The sequence below is a fragment of the Nannochloropsis gaditana genome, assembly GCF_000240725.1.
Source record: "Nannochloropsis gaditana CCMP526 unplaced genomic scaffold scaffold058, whole genome shotgun sequence".
NCBI classification, from domain to species: domain Eukaryota; class Eustigmatophyceae; order Eustigmatales; family Monodopsidaceae; genus Microchloropsis; species Microchloropsis gaditana.
Window position 1 is genome coordinate 24408 of NW_005803895.1, and position 16490 is coordinate 40897.

Sequence of the window (16490 nt, forward strand, 5' to 3'; positions counted from 1 at the left end):
ACCGTTCAATAAAGAAGGAGTGGAACAATACAAAATATGGGCAGATGAAGATTATTTGCGGAGAGATTTCCCGAAATTAGACTACATGAAAGACTGTGCTATCATCCCAGCTTCTGCCAAGAAAGCCTCAATTCAGGAGGATCGAGGCCGGCGTGAAGAAACCAAGAGAGTAGTTGTCGGTGAAGAGCGAGTCCCCGAGGAAACCCTGAATGCGTTGTCCAACGCGAGAGATAAAGAGCCTGCGTGGACTGAAGAGTGGCCTTACACCTGGTGGGGCCTCCTCTGGGTTCTCGGAGGACTGTTCGGATTTTTGACCATGATGTGGAAGTTAAATAACGTTAAGAGCCTGGGTAAAGCAAGATGAAAATACTTCGTGCCTACCGTTGGCTTTTCTCTTTGTACACATTCAGTGCGTTATTTTTTAAATGTGCTGTAACTGATGTGGTTTCCAGAATGAACATGAACACGAATGCCAAACACGCCGTCCGCACACTCTGCATTTTTGAGCCCGTATATGCCCAGTCTAGCGTCATTCGTGACCGATGACGAGCAAGGCAGCCCGCGACGCATATTCGGCCAAAAACTTGGCGTCCTTGTGCTACTTTTCCCGACCATGGCCGTTCAGCAGGGCTCAATTGTGATGGTTAAGGCGTACTGAATAAAAAGACGACGCAGGAAACCAGAACATAACACCTGTATATTCACATCTATGCTACAACCTCCTTTGTGAACATGTCCGAGATTATAAGAGCCAGTTAATTTACCTTCAGGATGGACAGCTGCCGTCACGTGACAACCTCCCTCCCTTCAATATGAGTACATTTTGCGTTTGCCGTGTGAACGTGATACACGAATGACGCTCCTCGTGTCGCGCAACAGTTGCCCTTACCACTGGTAAGGAGAAAGCATCGCTCGGGTGCTGGTTGCCCGAAAAGGGTAATTTTGAGCCCTTCTTGGGTCTTCGTCTCTGTAACGTGCATCTTTCTGCACAAGGACTATGAAGAATTCCCCTCGCTTATGCATGCACTCGTACACAAGTTCATGTTCTATTCATATACACCGCTGAAGAACCGGTTTCAATATCCTACATTCCTGTTTTTTTCGATGAAATCTACAAATGCAACAAGGTGGCTTTCCGAGGTGTTACTCTACGATGACCGAGGAAGCCTCCAAAATTTCATACAAAGCGTGTCGGGTCCTACTCTGGGCGCGACCATGCGTGGCGTACTTTGGTCCCTTATCTCACGATTTTTCTCTGGACGACACGCCGGCTCTGTTCGCTTTCGTGTCGCTGCTGCTGCCGGCACTGCCGAGGCTCACAGACTCGCTCAGTCCCTTGATGGGCTCCACCGAAACCACGGCGTACCTGGTCCCTGGAGCCAGGCTGAAGGGAGTCGCCTTTGCCTCGCCCTCCCCTTCTCCCACCCTGCCCTCTTCCTCCTCCACGGTGGGGACCTGACACTTGACCAGCCTGGTGATCCTGCCCAGCACGTAGTACTTCCGAAAATGCCGGTCCCTCCCTATCCAAGCCTTGGCGTCCTCCGAAAGGTAGTAGTGCGGGCAGCCCACGTTGAAAGCCAGGTAGTCGCCCGCCGGGGTGGGGAAAAATAGGGCCACGTGCCCGAGGGCGAAGCGCTGGAAATGGATGACGAAGGAAGGTGGGGAGGAGGGGTTGGACGGCGACGGGGAGGGAGGAGGCAAAACCGGAGCAGCATCCCTGCCGCCGAGGTCTCCGGTTTTTTGGGTCCTTTTGCCCAGCGGCAGCAACTGCTTCTCCAGCGCCATCAAGCCGAGCTCGATGCTCTCCAACACAGATGTCTGGGCCCTCCTTCCCCCTCCGGTCCCGCCCTCCTTCCCCCCCGCCCCTGTGGAAGCACACCCACCGATCGCCTCCTTGCTTGCCACGGCAGGGAGGGCCGCGACGTCCATCCCGAGCCCGACCATAATCCGTTCCACCCTTGCGTACATGGAGGCAAGCACCTCGCCCCGCGAGACGGCCGTGCCCTGTTGAGCGCTCAATTGGGAGCGCAAAGAGATGCAATCCCTCTGGCTCTTCCCGCTCGCGTGCTCCGCTTCCTTGGCCCGCGCCTGCCAGTAGGCCGCCTGCTGCTCTGCTTCATCCAAACGGGCACGAAATTGCCGCTGCAAATGCGACTCGGATGTGCTCGTCCCCGCGACACCTGTCACGGTCGCCGTCTCCGAGGTGGAGGCGACGGAGGTCGAGGGGGAGGAAGAGGCCGCACCGCTGCGCGCCACCCCACTCCCGCTCCCTCCGACACTCCCACCAGTGCTTCCACTCCCACTCCCACTGCCCTCCATCATTCCCAAGCTGCTGCCGACCCCACTGCTGCTCCGGTCCGTGTGCATCGGGTGGCCGGGCGCCGGCGGGGGCGTGCCTCTCATTCCAGCACTCAACCCCGAGAAATCCCGCGCCAAGGACAGGATGTTACCAGGACTGCTACTGTGTGTGATAGTTGACGAGCGGTGATGTCCGTGGTAATTGCTGTGCTGAGGTTGAAGCAGCTGCTGAGACGTCTTGGGTGCCTGACTGCTGCTGTGGTGTTGGCCGCGGGGGATGTCCAGGCTCATCGACCGCCGCCGGTGCTCCGCCATGGAGAGAAATTCTCTGGACGCCGAGGACGACGACGGAGAGCACGATGCAGGGCCCCTTGTGCCGCGCTGGTCCAACAGGGTCCAGTCCGTGCCGTGTGCACTCCCACCTTCACCGCGGGCATCCTCCCTGCTGCTGCTACCGCCTGCAGGCCCGTGGCCGCTGCCTTCACCTGGCCCCAATGGTCGGGGAGATGAGCTCTTAAACGGTGAGCGACCCAGCGCACCAAAGTTCTGTGGTGGCGATCGTCCCCAACTCATGATCAAGCCTCGCGTGGAAAACCCAAGTTGCCTTCGAAAATGTCACGTTTGCGCTGGCTTCACTGTTCTTCGACTTTCTGCATTCGAAAAGTAACGAGGTTGACAAGGAAAGACTTTTTAAAAATCATGTGTCGGCATTTCTACGGTTCAAAGCACTCTTGTTGACCGATGGAATGCACCAGAGCGTTCTTGCGAGGATGACACACACAAAGGAATGCCTCCGGCACCAGTTCCTGTGACCAGCCCCCGTGCCCCCCTAGCCAGCCTCACCGTCATCGTCGCCCGAGCCTGATTGCCATAGACCACGTCGCGAAAAAACATGCCGCCCTTCACTTCATTCAAGCCTCAGGTGGCAAGAGGTGCGCGTGCCGATTACAAATGATGTGTCAAATTTGTGGTGATAGAGTAAAAGCACTCGATTATATTTAAAGAGGTGGGATGGCCGTAATAAAGGGGGGTAGACTCACGGTCACGTGAGCAATCTCATGAAGCTTGGGCCCGCGGCCCATTTTTCCCCCGCCACCAGAATGCTTCTTTTGACGAAACTCATTTTGGAGCCATACTGTCACCTCCCAACGATACAAGATATCTTGATCAAGTAAGACACTTATTCATTGGGGGACTTATGTGTGAGCTTTGAAGCGAGACATGTCTCACGCTGGAAAAGACATGGAAGGGGTCTTGACATGAACACGCTGAATGTCGATTTTTGTCATCGCACCTTCACCTACGCTCTACTTTTTTGGGTAACGTTGGTAAATTCAGCTCAGTCGGATGGAACTTTGCGTATTAAGAATTCCCGCACTGTATAATTGCAAGCCTATTTCAGGACACTTACTACGTCAGATAATCACCAGAGAGCAAGGCCGAGACAACGTACTGGCTCAAAAAATCCCGTCGACCCTTGCTTCCTGAGAAAGTGTTCAATGCCTCTAGTTCACATTTCAGGTGCTCGGAAGCCTGTGGGAAGTGAACGAGGTGAGCTGATTGACGACATTGGAGACCTTACACAAATATAATCGACTGCCCACGTACCATCGTTTCTACCTCCTCTCTCCATGGTAAATGCGCTTGACAGAACGGTGAGTCCATCAATGAGCTGCACTTACTGATATCACCTTCGGAAAAGGCCTGAAAGGTGTCGTCGGGAAGGTCAAAGCGTCGCTTAAGCTGCGAGGGACGCAGGCCTAGCCAGCATAAGGGAATACGGTAGGCTTGCGACTCAGGCATACGGAAAGATCCACATTTGTATGTCAGAAGGAGAGCAATGCCGTGACTGTACATATATCGATGATAACGAATTGGAAAGATGAGGGAAGAAATCAAGAAAAATGAAACAAGGCGGGTAGTTAAGCCTCTACTGGAAAATCAGGGCGCAAAGTTTCTCACGTACGGATTGCAATCGCAAAGTCCCACCACCGGCACGGCAAATGCGTCGACTAGCGCCTTTACGCACGCCCGCGTCGCCAAATCTGGGTAGCCTTTTCCAGTGATAAGAACAATGCCTCCCGCCTGTCCTAGCAAGCCATCACCAATTAGCCGCTTGAACATACACTCCTTCTCAACGACCACAATATAGCGGGGACGATGTTTACCGAGGCACTCCACCTCCATCACATCCGTGATCCAACAACTGTCGATCAGTGTACCGCCACAGCCGAGGCCCCCTTCCCCGTCTCCACCACCCCCATCACACTCGTTCCATGCTCTCCCACTTCCCCAAACACGGAATCGAAAATGCCCGGCCATTAGACCTTTAGCTGCACCTACAATTCCCAACTGGTGCCTTGCCACACCCAGCAGTGAAGCAGCATCCAAGACTGCTCTATCACAATCTGCCTGACACTTGAAGCATGAATGCGATGCCTTGTAGTTGTACCACACTTCTCGACTGGTAGCCATTTGATTTGACAGCAAAATCCGATGAGAAAATGCCAAAATGGCAAATATTGCGGCGTATGAACGAGCAGAACCTCTTCCACCTTCGGAAAGCTTCTTGATCACCACTCCATCCCCTTGTTTCAGTCCGGGAAGTTGTTGACATGACTCTCCATTTTTTCTCTCCCCTGGATAGTAAATTGAATTTGCCTTTGTGCGTCGACGGACCTCAAAAGTGGGGGGCTCAGATATGTCGTTGTCGCTGAGTGTCGCTATCCAGGCGCAAATGAACTCCTCGATTCGGCCAATCACTTCTTCTCTTGCAATGTCATGGGTGACACCGCTTGCATCATGAGAAGATTGATCAATTCTAGCAGGAAAGGGAGTGGTATTGGGAAATGAAGAAGTCGACGAAGATAAATCGTCGTTGTGCTTGCCGTTTGCTGAGGTGAGGAGGCTGGAAGGTTGAGCAACAGGAGAAGTAGGAGGAAAAGGAGGATGGTTTGAAGAATAGAAGGCAGCTGCATATGAAGGGAGCTCCAGAAATTCACGAGCTTGCATCTTGTCTGCGGGAGTCGCGAAGGCCTCTGCATCATGAGTGAACGTAAACTCCATGAAAAATTAACCTCCTACCCCCCCGAAGCCAGCTTGCTTCAGGTAGAGCGCGATGCAGCGATCTGCTCCCCGCCTACACCACCAACTCACTCTAACCGCTTCGAACTTATTATGATCGAATCACAGATATGGACAGAAGCAAGATCAAGATACTTCCTACGCCTCATATTCTGCGTTGCTTGCCTCTACTGTGTTCATTTTTGCCGTTTTTATCTATGGCGTCGGCATTCATTCCCTTGACCTCCCGGCTACGAAACTCTCCACTTGTGAGAGTTTGCCGACGTACCATGCACCCACCGACTTTTAGCATGCGCGAAGGGATGAGTTTTAATAGCCCACCATACACCCGCAATAATAATCGACCAACGTCTCGCGGACCGTCGTTTCGGCTTTTCAAAACCAGTGCGCCACTGCACGCCAACGCAGGGGGCACGAATAACGACGACTTTGTGCCAATCTCCCCAGCAACTTTGAATTGGGAGAAAATTGGGCCGGATCAGGATGTCTTCATAAGTGCTTTGTCTCAAAATGGCCATGTGAATGTCAAGGTCATCTCCGCGAAAAACATGGTGCAAGCCATCCGGGAGAAGAGAGAGCTCTCCGCAGTCTCTACGGAACTCCTCGGGCGTGTCATGCTTAGTGCCATGCTTGTCGCCAACGGCATCAAGGACGAAGAAACTTTACAACTTACATTCAGCGGGGACGGTGCGGCGAAAGGTGTGATGGCTATATCCGATGGAGCTTGCAACGTGCGTGCCTGGATAGGCAACAGCGATCTCGACGACCTGAAGGACCCGGAGACGGGGAGGGCAGACATCAAGGCCGCCGTGGGGAAAGGAACGCTACAAGTCGTCAAAAACCATCCCTCCTGGCGCATTCCATACAACGGCGTGGTGCAGATTGCCTCGGGGGAGGTAGCGCCCGACGTCGCCTTCTATCTGGCCTCCTCGGAGCAGCGGAATACGGCTCTGGGCGTGGGCTTGTCCTTGGACCCAAAAACGGGAGAAGTGGAGTCAGCGGGAGGTTTTTACATCGAAATGATGCCTGGTGTGGAGGAGGAGAGCGTGTTGAAGGTGGAGGTGAATTTGGCGGTGCTGAAAGAACGCTTTGGGAGTGTGGATCCGGGGGTCTTGTTCGCGGGGAAGCAGCCGGTCACCCCCTACAAGCTGGTCAAGATGCTCCTGGACGGTAGGTGGAACGACAATGAGGGGGTCGGATAGCTTTATGTCGTCGCAAGTAGGCAACCTGTCAGAAGAGGGGCTGTGGGGGCCATGGAGGCGACCAGGCACCCGCCACAATGGCCCGGGCTCACGACCGGGCCCCGCCTATATGACCCATATTCCCACCCCCAACCCTTTTTCTCCGAACACGCCTGACAGGTTTGGGCGTGGGGATGGCGGAAGAGACCCAGCCCGCCTACCGTTGCACGTGCTCAGCCGAGAAGGTGTTTCGAGCTGTTAGCCTTCTGGGAGAGGAGGAGGTTGAGAGCATTCTGGCCCAGGAGGGGATGATCGCGGCCAAGTGCGAGTTCTGCGCCGAGAAGTACGAGCTCTCGCGGGAGCAGCTTGTAGCCTTGAGAGAAGAGGCGTTGGCGGCCGCGGAGGCAGGCGAGCCGTGGCCGGCGCGTTGAGGGTGGGGTCCAGGGAAGCAGAAAACGTTGAAAATTCTGGTCAAATACAGGATTGGAATAAAACGCATGTGAAGAAACCATGGTGTGTGGGGCGCAGCGAAACGTTGCGTGGTATTTGTTCCCTTCCATTTGCACATTTTCAACCTCGACCACGCACCCTCCAGGCCCGTACGTTCCATCTCTCCCCCGCGCTTCTTTACCCCTCTTTTTACACGCAACTTTCAAGGCTCTTTCGCATACATATACCTTCAAGTCAAGGCAGCTCGTATCGCTATGCCTGGCAACTAGCGACAGCTGCTCACTCCCACACAAATTGAGGCGAAAGACATAGTCCTCCCGGCGTGGGCACTCCCCCCTCCCCTCGAATCGGCGAGTTGGTCAAGAAAATACCTTTGGCAATGTCAGTCATGAATTTAACAACATGTGCACATCGCACCTTTCAACTCTCGGCTCGCGACGGAGCGATTTGAAGGCCTTAAGGCCTTCACTGCTACCCAGACACTATTCAACACCCTCATGCACCCATTTCATCTCTGCATCTCAAGCATGCTGCACCTCCTCCCTGTTCACAGCCTCACGCCTCCTGTCATCAGCCTCGCCTTCCAGCAACTCAAGCCTCTCCCTTGCCTCGAAGTCCACTTTACTCAGATACTGGAGCCGGTTCGTCAGCGATACCATACGCGACCAATCCTGAGAGGGCGATGAATGGAAAATGGTCAGAAAGTCGCACCACGGGAACAAAAAGAAGAAGCCCCCAACCGGCTTGCCATCAATTGACCTCCGTCCAGGGATAACACGAAGATATCACAGCTTAATTGAACACTTCTCACCTTTTGCCTGCAGCGCGCGGTCAGCTCCTCCTTCACGCCCTCCATCGCCCGCTGGTTTCGAGCCATCAAGGCGCGCAAGTTCTCGGCCGAGCCGCTCTCCTCCACCTCCTCCCGGAGCTCCATCACCTCCATCAAGAGCGCCGGGTCCGCAGTCTTGCTCCTCTCGTCCAGGGCCTTCACGCCTTCCAACTGCAGCAGGTACTTGGCGCGCGAAATCGGGTCCTTCAAGGTCCGGTAGGCCACGTTCAAGTAGGTGCTGTTCGACCTGGAGAAGTCTTGCTCCGTGGAGGACTTTTGCCCGTATCGATCCGGGTGCATCGTCTTCTGGAGATTGAAGAAGGTCTGCTCGAGCTGCTTCACGTCCAAGTCGTACACCTTGGGCAAACCGAAGGTTTCGAAGTAACTGCAGTGCCCGATTAACGGCTGAATTTTCCCGCAGGCACAAAAGAAATTGCAACACCCCGTGGGCTTTCCGCACGCCCAGCAGGGAGGGAGATCTTCCGTGTGGGACTGTGGGTGATCATGTTTGCCACTACTGTCATCTTCGTGGGATTGCTGATGTTCGCAGTTCGGATTGCCGCAACAGAAGGGAGGTTGATGGTACGTATCGTGATTGTGGGCAGTCGACGCGAACCGATCTGATCCCACTGTGCTTGGTGGCCGTGGCCGTCGTCGTGTCCGTGCCCGCATGCTTACCAGACACTCCAAAACGCCCGAGGGCGGTGCACGGCGGCTTTGGTGCAACGCCGTTGTCTTGCTGGTGTGGAGCGACGCACAGATGAAGCGGGATTGCTTTGCCTCCGCGTTCCATATCCCTGTCACAAGCGCTCCCGTGCGAAGCATATGGCGCGACATACTTTCGCAGCAGCTCCTTTCACACGTTAACTACTATGTGGGTCTTGGGCCTTGACTTATGTCCTGTCAAATGATCAGGCGTGAAGATAATCAGCAAGGCAAGCACATCTAGTACGCCGTCACGAAGAACAGAAACGCCCCACCCCTTGCACGCGATCATTTTTTGAGCGGCGTCATGTCGACATCTGACAACAAGACTTAAGGCAAAGCGGTAATTTATCGCAGTTGTAGCCACGACAACTCCCCGCCGAACTTGCACTCACTGCACAGTCGGCATCGCCAGCCTGCGCGCAGGAGAGACAGGGAGTCAACCGGGCTCAGTCACGTTCTGGCGCGCGCGTGGAGATACGAATTTCTGGCTTGAGATGTATCGCCGAGAGAGGGTCCAGGCGGGGCTGTGGGACTCGGAAGGGCCTTGCACAACGCATTGGACATTCGGGTCAAAAGTCATGAAATACCTTCCGCCTTTGTGTAAGTATTTCTCTCAGGAGCGTGAACAGGGTGCAGGAACTCTTTGCTTCTTGTTTTAATGCGACTTTAAAAAGCGACTCTCCCCAGGCACTGTTAAGGAGGACAGCATCCTACTCACTTCATCCACTGCAGACTTGACATGACATATAATACGCACCGGGACAGAAGCTCCAATTGATTCAAATTTAATCACCTGATTACTGAAATGTTGATAATCTCTACTCGAAAACTGAACCATTCGATTGTCGTGATGAGGATTCTTCCCAGGAAGTTCACATGTTCCCGGGCCTCATCGTGGCCTGGTTGCCTGGTCCTCGCATGCCATAATGTCTAGAGAATTAGGTTTAATCAGAAATGAGCACCATCAGCGTGCATAGATAATAGTGTTTAGGTCTTTTAGTCTCGCTGTCCCCAAGGTGTGTGATCCAAGCAAAAGCGTGACCGTCGCCGCGCTGCCTGGTCGTTCCTAGAGAGTATTAGGACGGTAGATCAAGGAATCTCGTTCCGAGCATTACTTGATCTTCCAATCACACAAGGCACCACCTTAAAGGAAACCATATATTTAACACAAGAATGCTCTTACACGACTTTCACTCACTCCTGTAAGGGTAACACGCAGGTCCAGGTATCTCACGCATAACCCTAACACTAGGCGGATCGAACCATGTCTTCTGCCGCCCCGAGCGCTGCGGGCAACGAGGAGGGCATATGCGTGGCCATTCGGGCCCGTCCTCTGAGCAGCAGGGAGAAGATCCAGGGACAACGTGCGCTGTGGAGGTGCTTGCCGGCACACGATTCGATCACTTTGACGGGACCCGATGGAAACCCCTTGCCAGATCGCAGTCCGGGCCTGAGCTTCTTCACCTACGACAAGGTCTTCTCCGAGAATTCCAGCACCAGCGACGTGTACCACGCCATCGGCCGGCCCATTGTCTCATCCGTGCTGCAAGGCTTCAATGGCACCATATTTGCGTACGGGCAGACCAGCTCAGGGAAGACGTACACCATGGTGGGGGACGAGACCGGCGGGGAGGAGGGGGTCCTGCACCTGGCCGCCCGGGACATATTTCGCCTCATCTCCGAGACCAACGACCGGGACTTTCTCCTGCGCGTGTCCTTCGTGGAAATTTACAACGAGAACATCCGCGACCTGCTCGACCCCGAGACCCCATCCCTCTCGATCCGGGAGGATCCCCGCAAGGGCGTGTACCTGGAGGCGCACGAGAGCATCATCACCGACTTCGACTCGATCATGACGGCGCTCAAGACGGGATCCAGGCACCGACGCGTGGAGTCGACGGCCATGAACGAGCGTTCCTCCCGTTCCCACACCATCTTCCGGATGATCGTGGAGAGTAAGGCGCGTCCGGCCCAGAGCCCCGCCCTGGCCCCTGCCGCGGAGGCTGAAGGGGCAAACCCTGGCCCTTCCCCAGGGGATGGCGATGTGGACGGTGCCGTGCTGGTGGCCACCCTGAACTTGGTGGACCTGGCAGGCTCCGAAAGCGTGCGACACACGGGGGCGACGGGCAACCGGGCCAAGGAAGGAGGAAAAATCAACCAAAGCCTGCTCACGCTCAGCCGCGTCATCCACGCGCTGGGCCAGGACGGAAGCGTACACAAGGGCTTCCGGGACTCCAAACTCACCCGGATCCTCCAGCCCAGTCTGTCGGGGAACGCGAAGATGGCCGTCGTGTGCTGCATCACGGCCGCCGAGAGGTACTTGGAGGAGACGCGGAGCACCCTCCAGTTCGCCTCCAGGGCGAAAATGGTCCGAACACGGGCGGTCGTGAACGAGGTGCTCGATGACCGGGCGCAACTCAAGCGCCTGAAGAAAGAGCTACAGGATCTCAAGGGCCGACAGCGGCAACTGGAGGAATGTGAGGCGGCCGGCGGCCTGGGGGCAAGGGGGGGGGAAGGTGGTGGGGTCGACGAGGAGCAAATGCACCGTTTGGAGGCGGAGAAGCAACTGATGACGGGGAAGGTGGAAGAACTCGAAGCTGTGCGTGAGGAGCAGGCGAACAAAATCGCGCGCCTCAAGACGCTGATTTTGCAGGGCGGGGGGTTGCTTGAGGCGACCGCGGAGACAGAGGGAGCGGAGACGGGAGGCAAAATCCGTCGACCGAAACGGACGCGTGAGACGTGGTGCCCGGGGGAGTCGGGCGTGCCCCTCCCACCGGGTGCCCTTGTCAAAGGCTTGCGAGGATTAGCGCGTGAAGGGAGGGAAAGCGCGGAGTGTGGGGCTTCCAGGGGGTCCGGGGCCAGCTCTCAGAGACCCCGCACGGAACTGCTGCAGGACAGTGAAGTGGAGGAGGCGGGCGCTCGAGTCGTGGCGGGGGTGAGCGGGCATGAGAAAGGCGTTTCGCCCATGTCTACTGAAGCCGAATGGAGGGAGCAGGCGGCGGCGCTGGAGGAAATGGCACAGGTCCGGGAGGTACTTTCAGTGTACAAGCGGCACTGCCAGGCAGAAGCAGGGAAAGAGGAAGAGAGCGAGGCCCCTTCTTCTGTGCTTGAAACGATCAAGTCATTGGTCGCGATGGGCAACCAAGCGGCTTCCAGACCATATCCCTGCCTGTATGGAGACATGCTGCACAAGGAGGAGGAGGACGACCAGGAGGACGCCACGGTCCAACTCCCCTCCCTCAGCGAAATGGAGAAGCTCGCGGCCGTGGTGGAAGACAAGGACCAGGAAGTCGCGAGGCTCGTGGAAGAGCGCGACCAGCTCAAGACTGTCATTGCTGAGCAAACAAAGGAATTGGACGCCGCCGTCACGGCCCTGGCGGATGTAAAAGCGGCGGGAGCCCAAGGCCTAGGGGTCTCCCTCACGGACGACGACGGGGACGCCACCGTCTCGCTGGATCCTGAGGTGCAAGGGCTCATGACGAGCATGGCAGAGCGAGACGCGGAATTGTGCGAGCTCCAAACTGCCTTGCAGGCGGCAGGAGAGCGGGACCAGACCTACGAAGCCGAGGTAGCCTCGCTGCAGCAGCAGCTGGCGGACGCGACCACCGCCCTCGCGGGCATGATGGGTCCAGAGCAGGCAGACGCCCTTCGGAGGGAGCACGAGGACGCTGTGGGCAATCTGCAGGCGCGGGTAGCGGAGCTGGAGGAAAGCCACGCCATGGCTGGGGCAGAAGTGGAAAGGTTGGTGGCGAAACAGACCATGACGGTGGACAAAGCCGAGGTGGCGGCCCTCGAGGCGTCTCACGAAAGCGCTTGGGCGTCGTTGCAGGCGCAGCTTGCCGAAGCCGAGGAGAGCAAAGCGGCCGCCTTGGCAGAAATAGAGGCTGTGCGTGCGGCGCAAGCCGGCATGATGGGCGAGGAAGACTTGCACGCCCTCCGCACAAATCATGAAGACGCTCTTGCCGAGCTCCAACGCCGGGTCGTTGACGTTACAGAGCAGCACGCCGCTGCTAGTAAGGAGATTCAGAACTTGGTTGCCGCTCAAAGCGCGATGATCAGCAAGGAAGAGGTGCAACTTATACAGGAAAACCACGAAAGGGCCCTAGCGGAGATGCAAAGGCAGATTGCTGAGCTGGAGGAGGCCAAGGGGGCGGCAATGGCAGAGGTGGACGACTTATCCACCGCTCGAAAGACCATGCTGGATGAAGATGAAGTGAACTGTCTCCGCCTCATCCATGAGCAGGCGATAGAAGCGCTGCGGTCGGAGAACAAGGTGCTGGAGGAGGGGAAAATGCATGCGGTTGCCGAGATGGAGAAGGTGTTGGCAGCAAAAAGGGTAGCGGAGGCACAAGTTGAGGAGCTTCGGGAGGAATTGTCTGGCATGGAAGCACAAAGGGAAGAACTCCAGAGGCGCGTGGAAGTGGCTGATGCCGAGCACGCGGCTTTGGAGGATGAGAAGGCTCGTCATGAATCGAGCTTGTGTGCGCTCAGGTCGGAGATCGAGGCACTAAGAGAAGAGGGAAGGCAGCATATGACCGCACTTCAAGAGATGGTTGCAGTGTTGAAGGCGCAGGGCACGGAGGGGAGTGCCCCATCCTGTGATAAGAATTTAACCGATCAGAGTAGTGAAGGTGAGGGGCCCGAGCAAGGAGCAGCGACGGTGACAGCATCACTACAAGAGCTGGTCCAGCGTCTAACGGCCGCAAATGTGCAGCTCCAGGCGCGCGCCACAACGGCGGAAATAGAGGCTCGCGGGCACGCAGAAGAGAACGCGCACTTGAAGGGAAGGCTGGGCAAGGTCCTGCGTCGACGCGTCTCCTCCCTTCCTCCGCTCGAGGGGGCGGAGGATGGGCACGTTCAGGTAATGCGCGCCGTGCGTCGCCGCCAAGGGGGCGGGACGGGAGCGAGTAACGTCGAGTCCATGAGTCCATCAAAGGAATTGAATGCCTTCGCTCCGGCCGAGGTAGAGGAGGAGGATGTCGAAGAGGCCAAGGAGGCTTATGGCCTGGTGGAGCGCATGACAGACATGACGCATGAAATGGAGCAGCTTGAAGAAGAATTGGAGGGCATGACAGAGGCACTCAAAGGCAAAGAGGCCGAGCTGAGCGAGGTGAAGGCTGCGCTTGAAAGCAAGGAGGAGGATTGTAAACGCCTCACTATCGAGCTGGAGACTGCCACGGAGACGGCACATGGCGCTGAGGTGAAAGCAGCACAGAAAGTAGAGGAGCAAACCGAGCGATTAGCAGCAGAATTAGTCACGGCTCGATCGGAAATCGAAGCACTTAAGACCATTCAACTAGCTTTTCCAAATGATGACGTTACAATCGCAATGCAGCAGCCTGGTGAAGACCCGCCTGCCATCGCCGCGCATGAAGAGGCCCTGGAGGAGGCAAGCAAGCGGCTCGAGGCGTTGACTGCCGAGGTCGCTGTAGTCAAGGCCCAGTTGGAGGAGAAAGACCGCGAAGTTGAAAAGCTTAGATGCGACGCTTTTCATTATCAGAGGCAATTTCAGCAGATTAAAGAGAAGGAGGTGGACGCCGACGGAAAGGAAGCTACCGTTGAGAACCAAAACAAGCTTCAGGGACAGCTTCTCAATGAGAAAAACGCGCGAGCTGAGGCTGAGGGTCAACTGGCGTCAGCTATGGCGGACTTGAATCAGACCCGTGATGACTTGAGACGGGCGGTGGAGCGACTTCGGGCGAGTGATGAACTGTTGGAGGAGACGCAAGAGGCAGCACGCAAAGAGCGTGAGCGAATCGAGAACGAGTTGGCCGTGCGAGAGGCGGAAGTGGCCGCGCTCAAAGGGGAAGCCCAAGAGCTTTCCCGGGAGATCAAGCACGCACAGGAGTCCTTATCTCAAAGGCAGACGGCTGCGCAAGGGGCGGAGCAAACCGACGAATCCCTCCGCAAACGCCTGTCGCAAATTCAAACCCAGCTCGATCTTGCGCAATCATTGGTGGATCGACACGAAGCCCGCATCAAAGAGTTGGAGGCGGAAAATTGCCGTGTCATTCGCGTGGCAGAAGACAACGTCCAAAAAATTCGAGGTGAGCTGGAGAGGGCGACAAAGGGACAGTCTGAAGCCACAGCACGTGAAGCAGAGGTACAGATGCTGCAGGAAGCACAGCAGGCGCTCACGAAAAAGGTGACCCTGCTCCAAGCCGAAAGAGATGACGCTGAACAGCGTGCAACCGCTGCTGCTGACGCTTTAGAGAGTCTGGAGAAGGCTGTGGAGGCCTCAAAAGCCGCGCCGGCCGGTCAAGAAGGCCACGTCGGTGAAATGGAGAGGTTGCGGGAAGAGCTTCAGAAGGCATGCGAGCAAGAAACCGAGAGTCGCCAAGAAGTGCAAGAGCAGCGTGTGCGACAAAAGCGTTTGCAAAACGAGGTTGCGGCTCTGCAAGACGAATGCAGCCGGGCCCGCGATGAGCTCGAAAGTGTCAGGGCGGAACTAGCGGCCGCCACAGCCGCACAGAGCGACCAATACAGGGCTGCTGCTGCCGCGACCGCCGAGGTGGACATGCTCCGCGAGAAGTTGGCACAGGCTCAAAACACAGAGGACGCTCGCACTCTGGAGGTTCAGGAGGCGTGTGCTTTAGCCAAGGCCCGGACGAACGAGTTCGCATTGGAGCTAGAGGGCGCGCAGGCACGCCTTGCCGCAGTCGAAGCTGAGTTGGAGACGACGAAGGCTACGGCGGAAAAGGCCGATAGATCTCGTGCTGAGCTCCTCAAGGAGTTAAACGCAATATTTGAGGCCAAATTCGAGGCAGAATCTAGGGTGGCGGCACTGGAGGACGAGATCCATCAACTCAAGAACAAGGTGGCTGAAGCAGCGGGCGCCGAAGCGAAGGAGAGTGAGATCGAGGAACTTCGGGCAGCTTTGGCACAGAAAGAAGACGATGGCTATCGTACAAAGCGGGAATTGGCCGAGTTAAAAGAAGCCGCAGAGGCAGCCGAAGAGGCCATGGGGACGCAGCAGGCGGAGGTAGCTCGCCTGCAAGCGGAAAGTCGTGCCCAGGATGAGCGCATCAGGAAATTGGACGCGGAAAGTCGTGCCAAGGATGAGCGCATCAGGAAATTGGACGCGGTGAAACTCACGACAGACCAGGTGGAGAAACTCAGAAAGATTAAGGCCGAGCACGCACAGTTCAGCACAACCAATAAGATGCTGAGAAAAGAATTAGAGGCCTTGCGTCAGCAACAAGAAGCCAAGACAGTCGCCCCCGGCAGAAGCTCTGGACAGGCTTTGGAGGCTCAGTCTCACACAATTTCGGATCTCATGGCCACTCGTGACAGCCTCCAAGAAAAGTTACACGCGAGCATGGCAGCATGTCGAAAGCTGGACTTGGAGCGCCTGAGCGTGCAAGAGACGCTCCGAGAACTTCCTTTATTCGAAAACGACGGGGAAGCAGGTCTGGGGTTTGAGGATGATGTTCCGGATGACCTGGGGGTGGCGGTGGGTGTGGTGGTAGAAAAGGCGCGTTTGCGTCTCCTTGCAAAGCATACCGGCGGTGCACATCAAGCGGAAGAAAGGGCAATGATGCTCAAGGAAATTGAGACCCTGAAAGTGGAAAAAGACACCCTCAAAGCGCGGTTGGAGGACACGGAGGCCGGGGTAGACGGAGCACACCAGGCAGAAGGTGTTTTCCGGGAAAAGTTTGCCGCGGCCAGTGAGAAAATAAAGGCACTTGAGGAAAGTAACGAAACGGCTGCGATGAAAATGAAAGAGGCGGAAATGGACAGACAAATGGCTGCGGAGGAGACCGCAAGGAATATCAGGTTTTTAGAGAAGGAAAACTTGGAGCTGATGATGGAATTGAAGAAGCTGCGGGAACAAACGTCCAAATTACAGGCTGAATTAGATAGAGGAGCGTCATCAAGTGGATTGATATGCGGTACAAACGCACTCAGACCTATTTACAGCCAAAACCCCAACGTGGACG

The 16490-nt window shown here is 56.1% G+C and overlaps 1 protein-coding gene across 1 annotated transcript; it reads right to left on the minus strand.

The window, feature by feature from the left end:
• Positions 1 to 1480: 1480 nt before the first annotated feature.
• On the minus strand, positions 1481 to 1857 carry NGA_2101500 (protein kinase; the record flags this gene model as incomplete). Its single annotated transcript, XM_005856001.1, has 1 exon — positions 1481 to 1857. A coding segment is annotated over one exon (377 nt), but the record flags the coding sequence as incomplete, so codon positions are not given.
• Positions 1858 to 16490: the final 14633 nt, after the last annotated feature.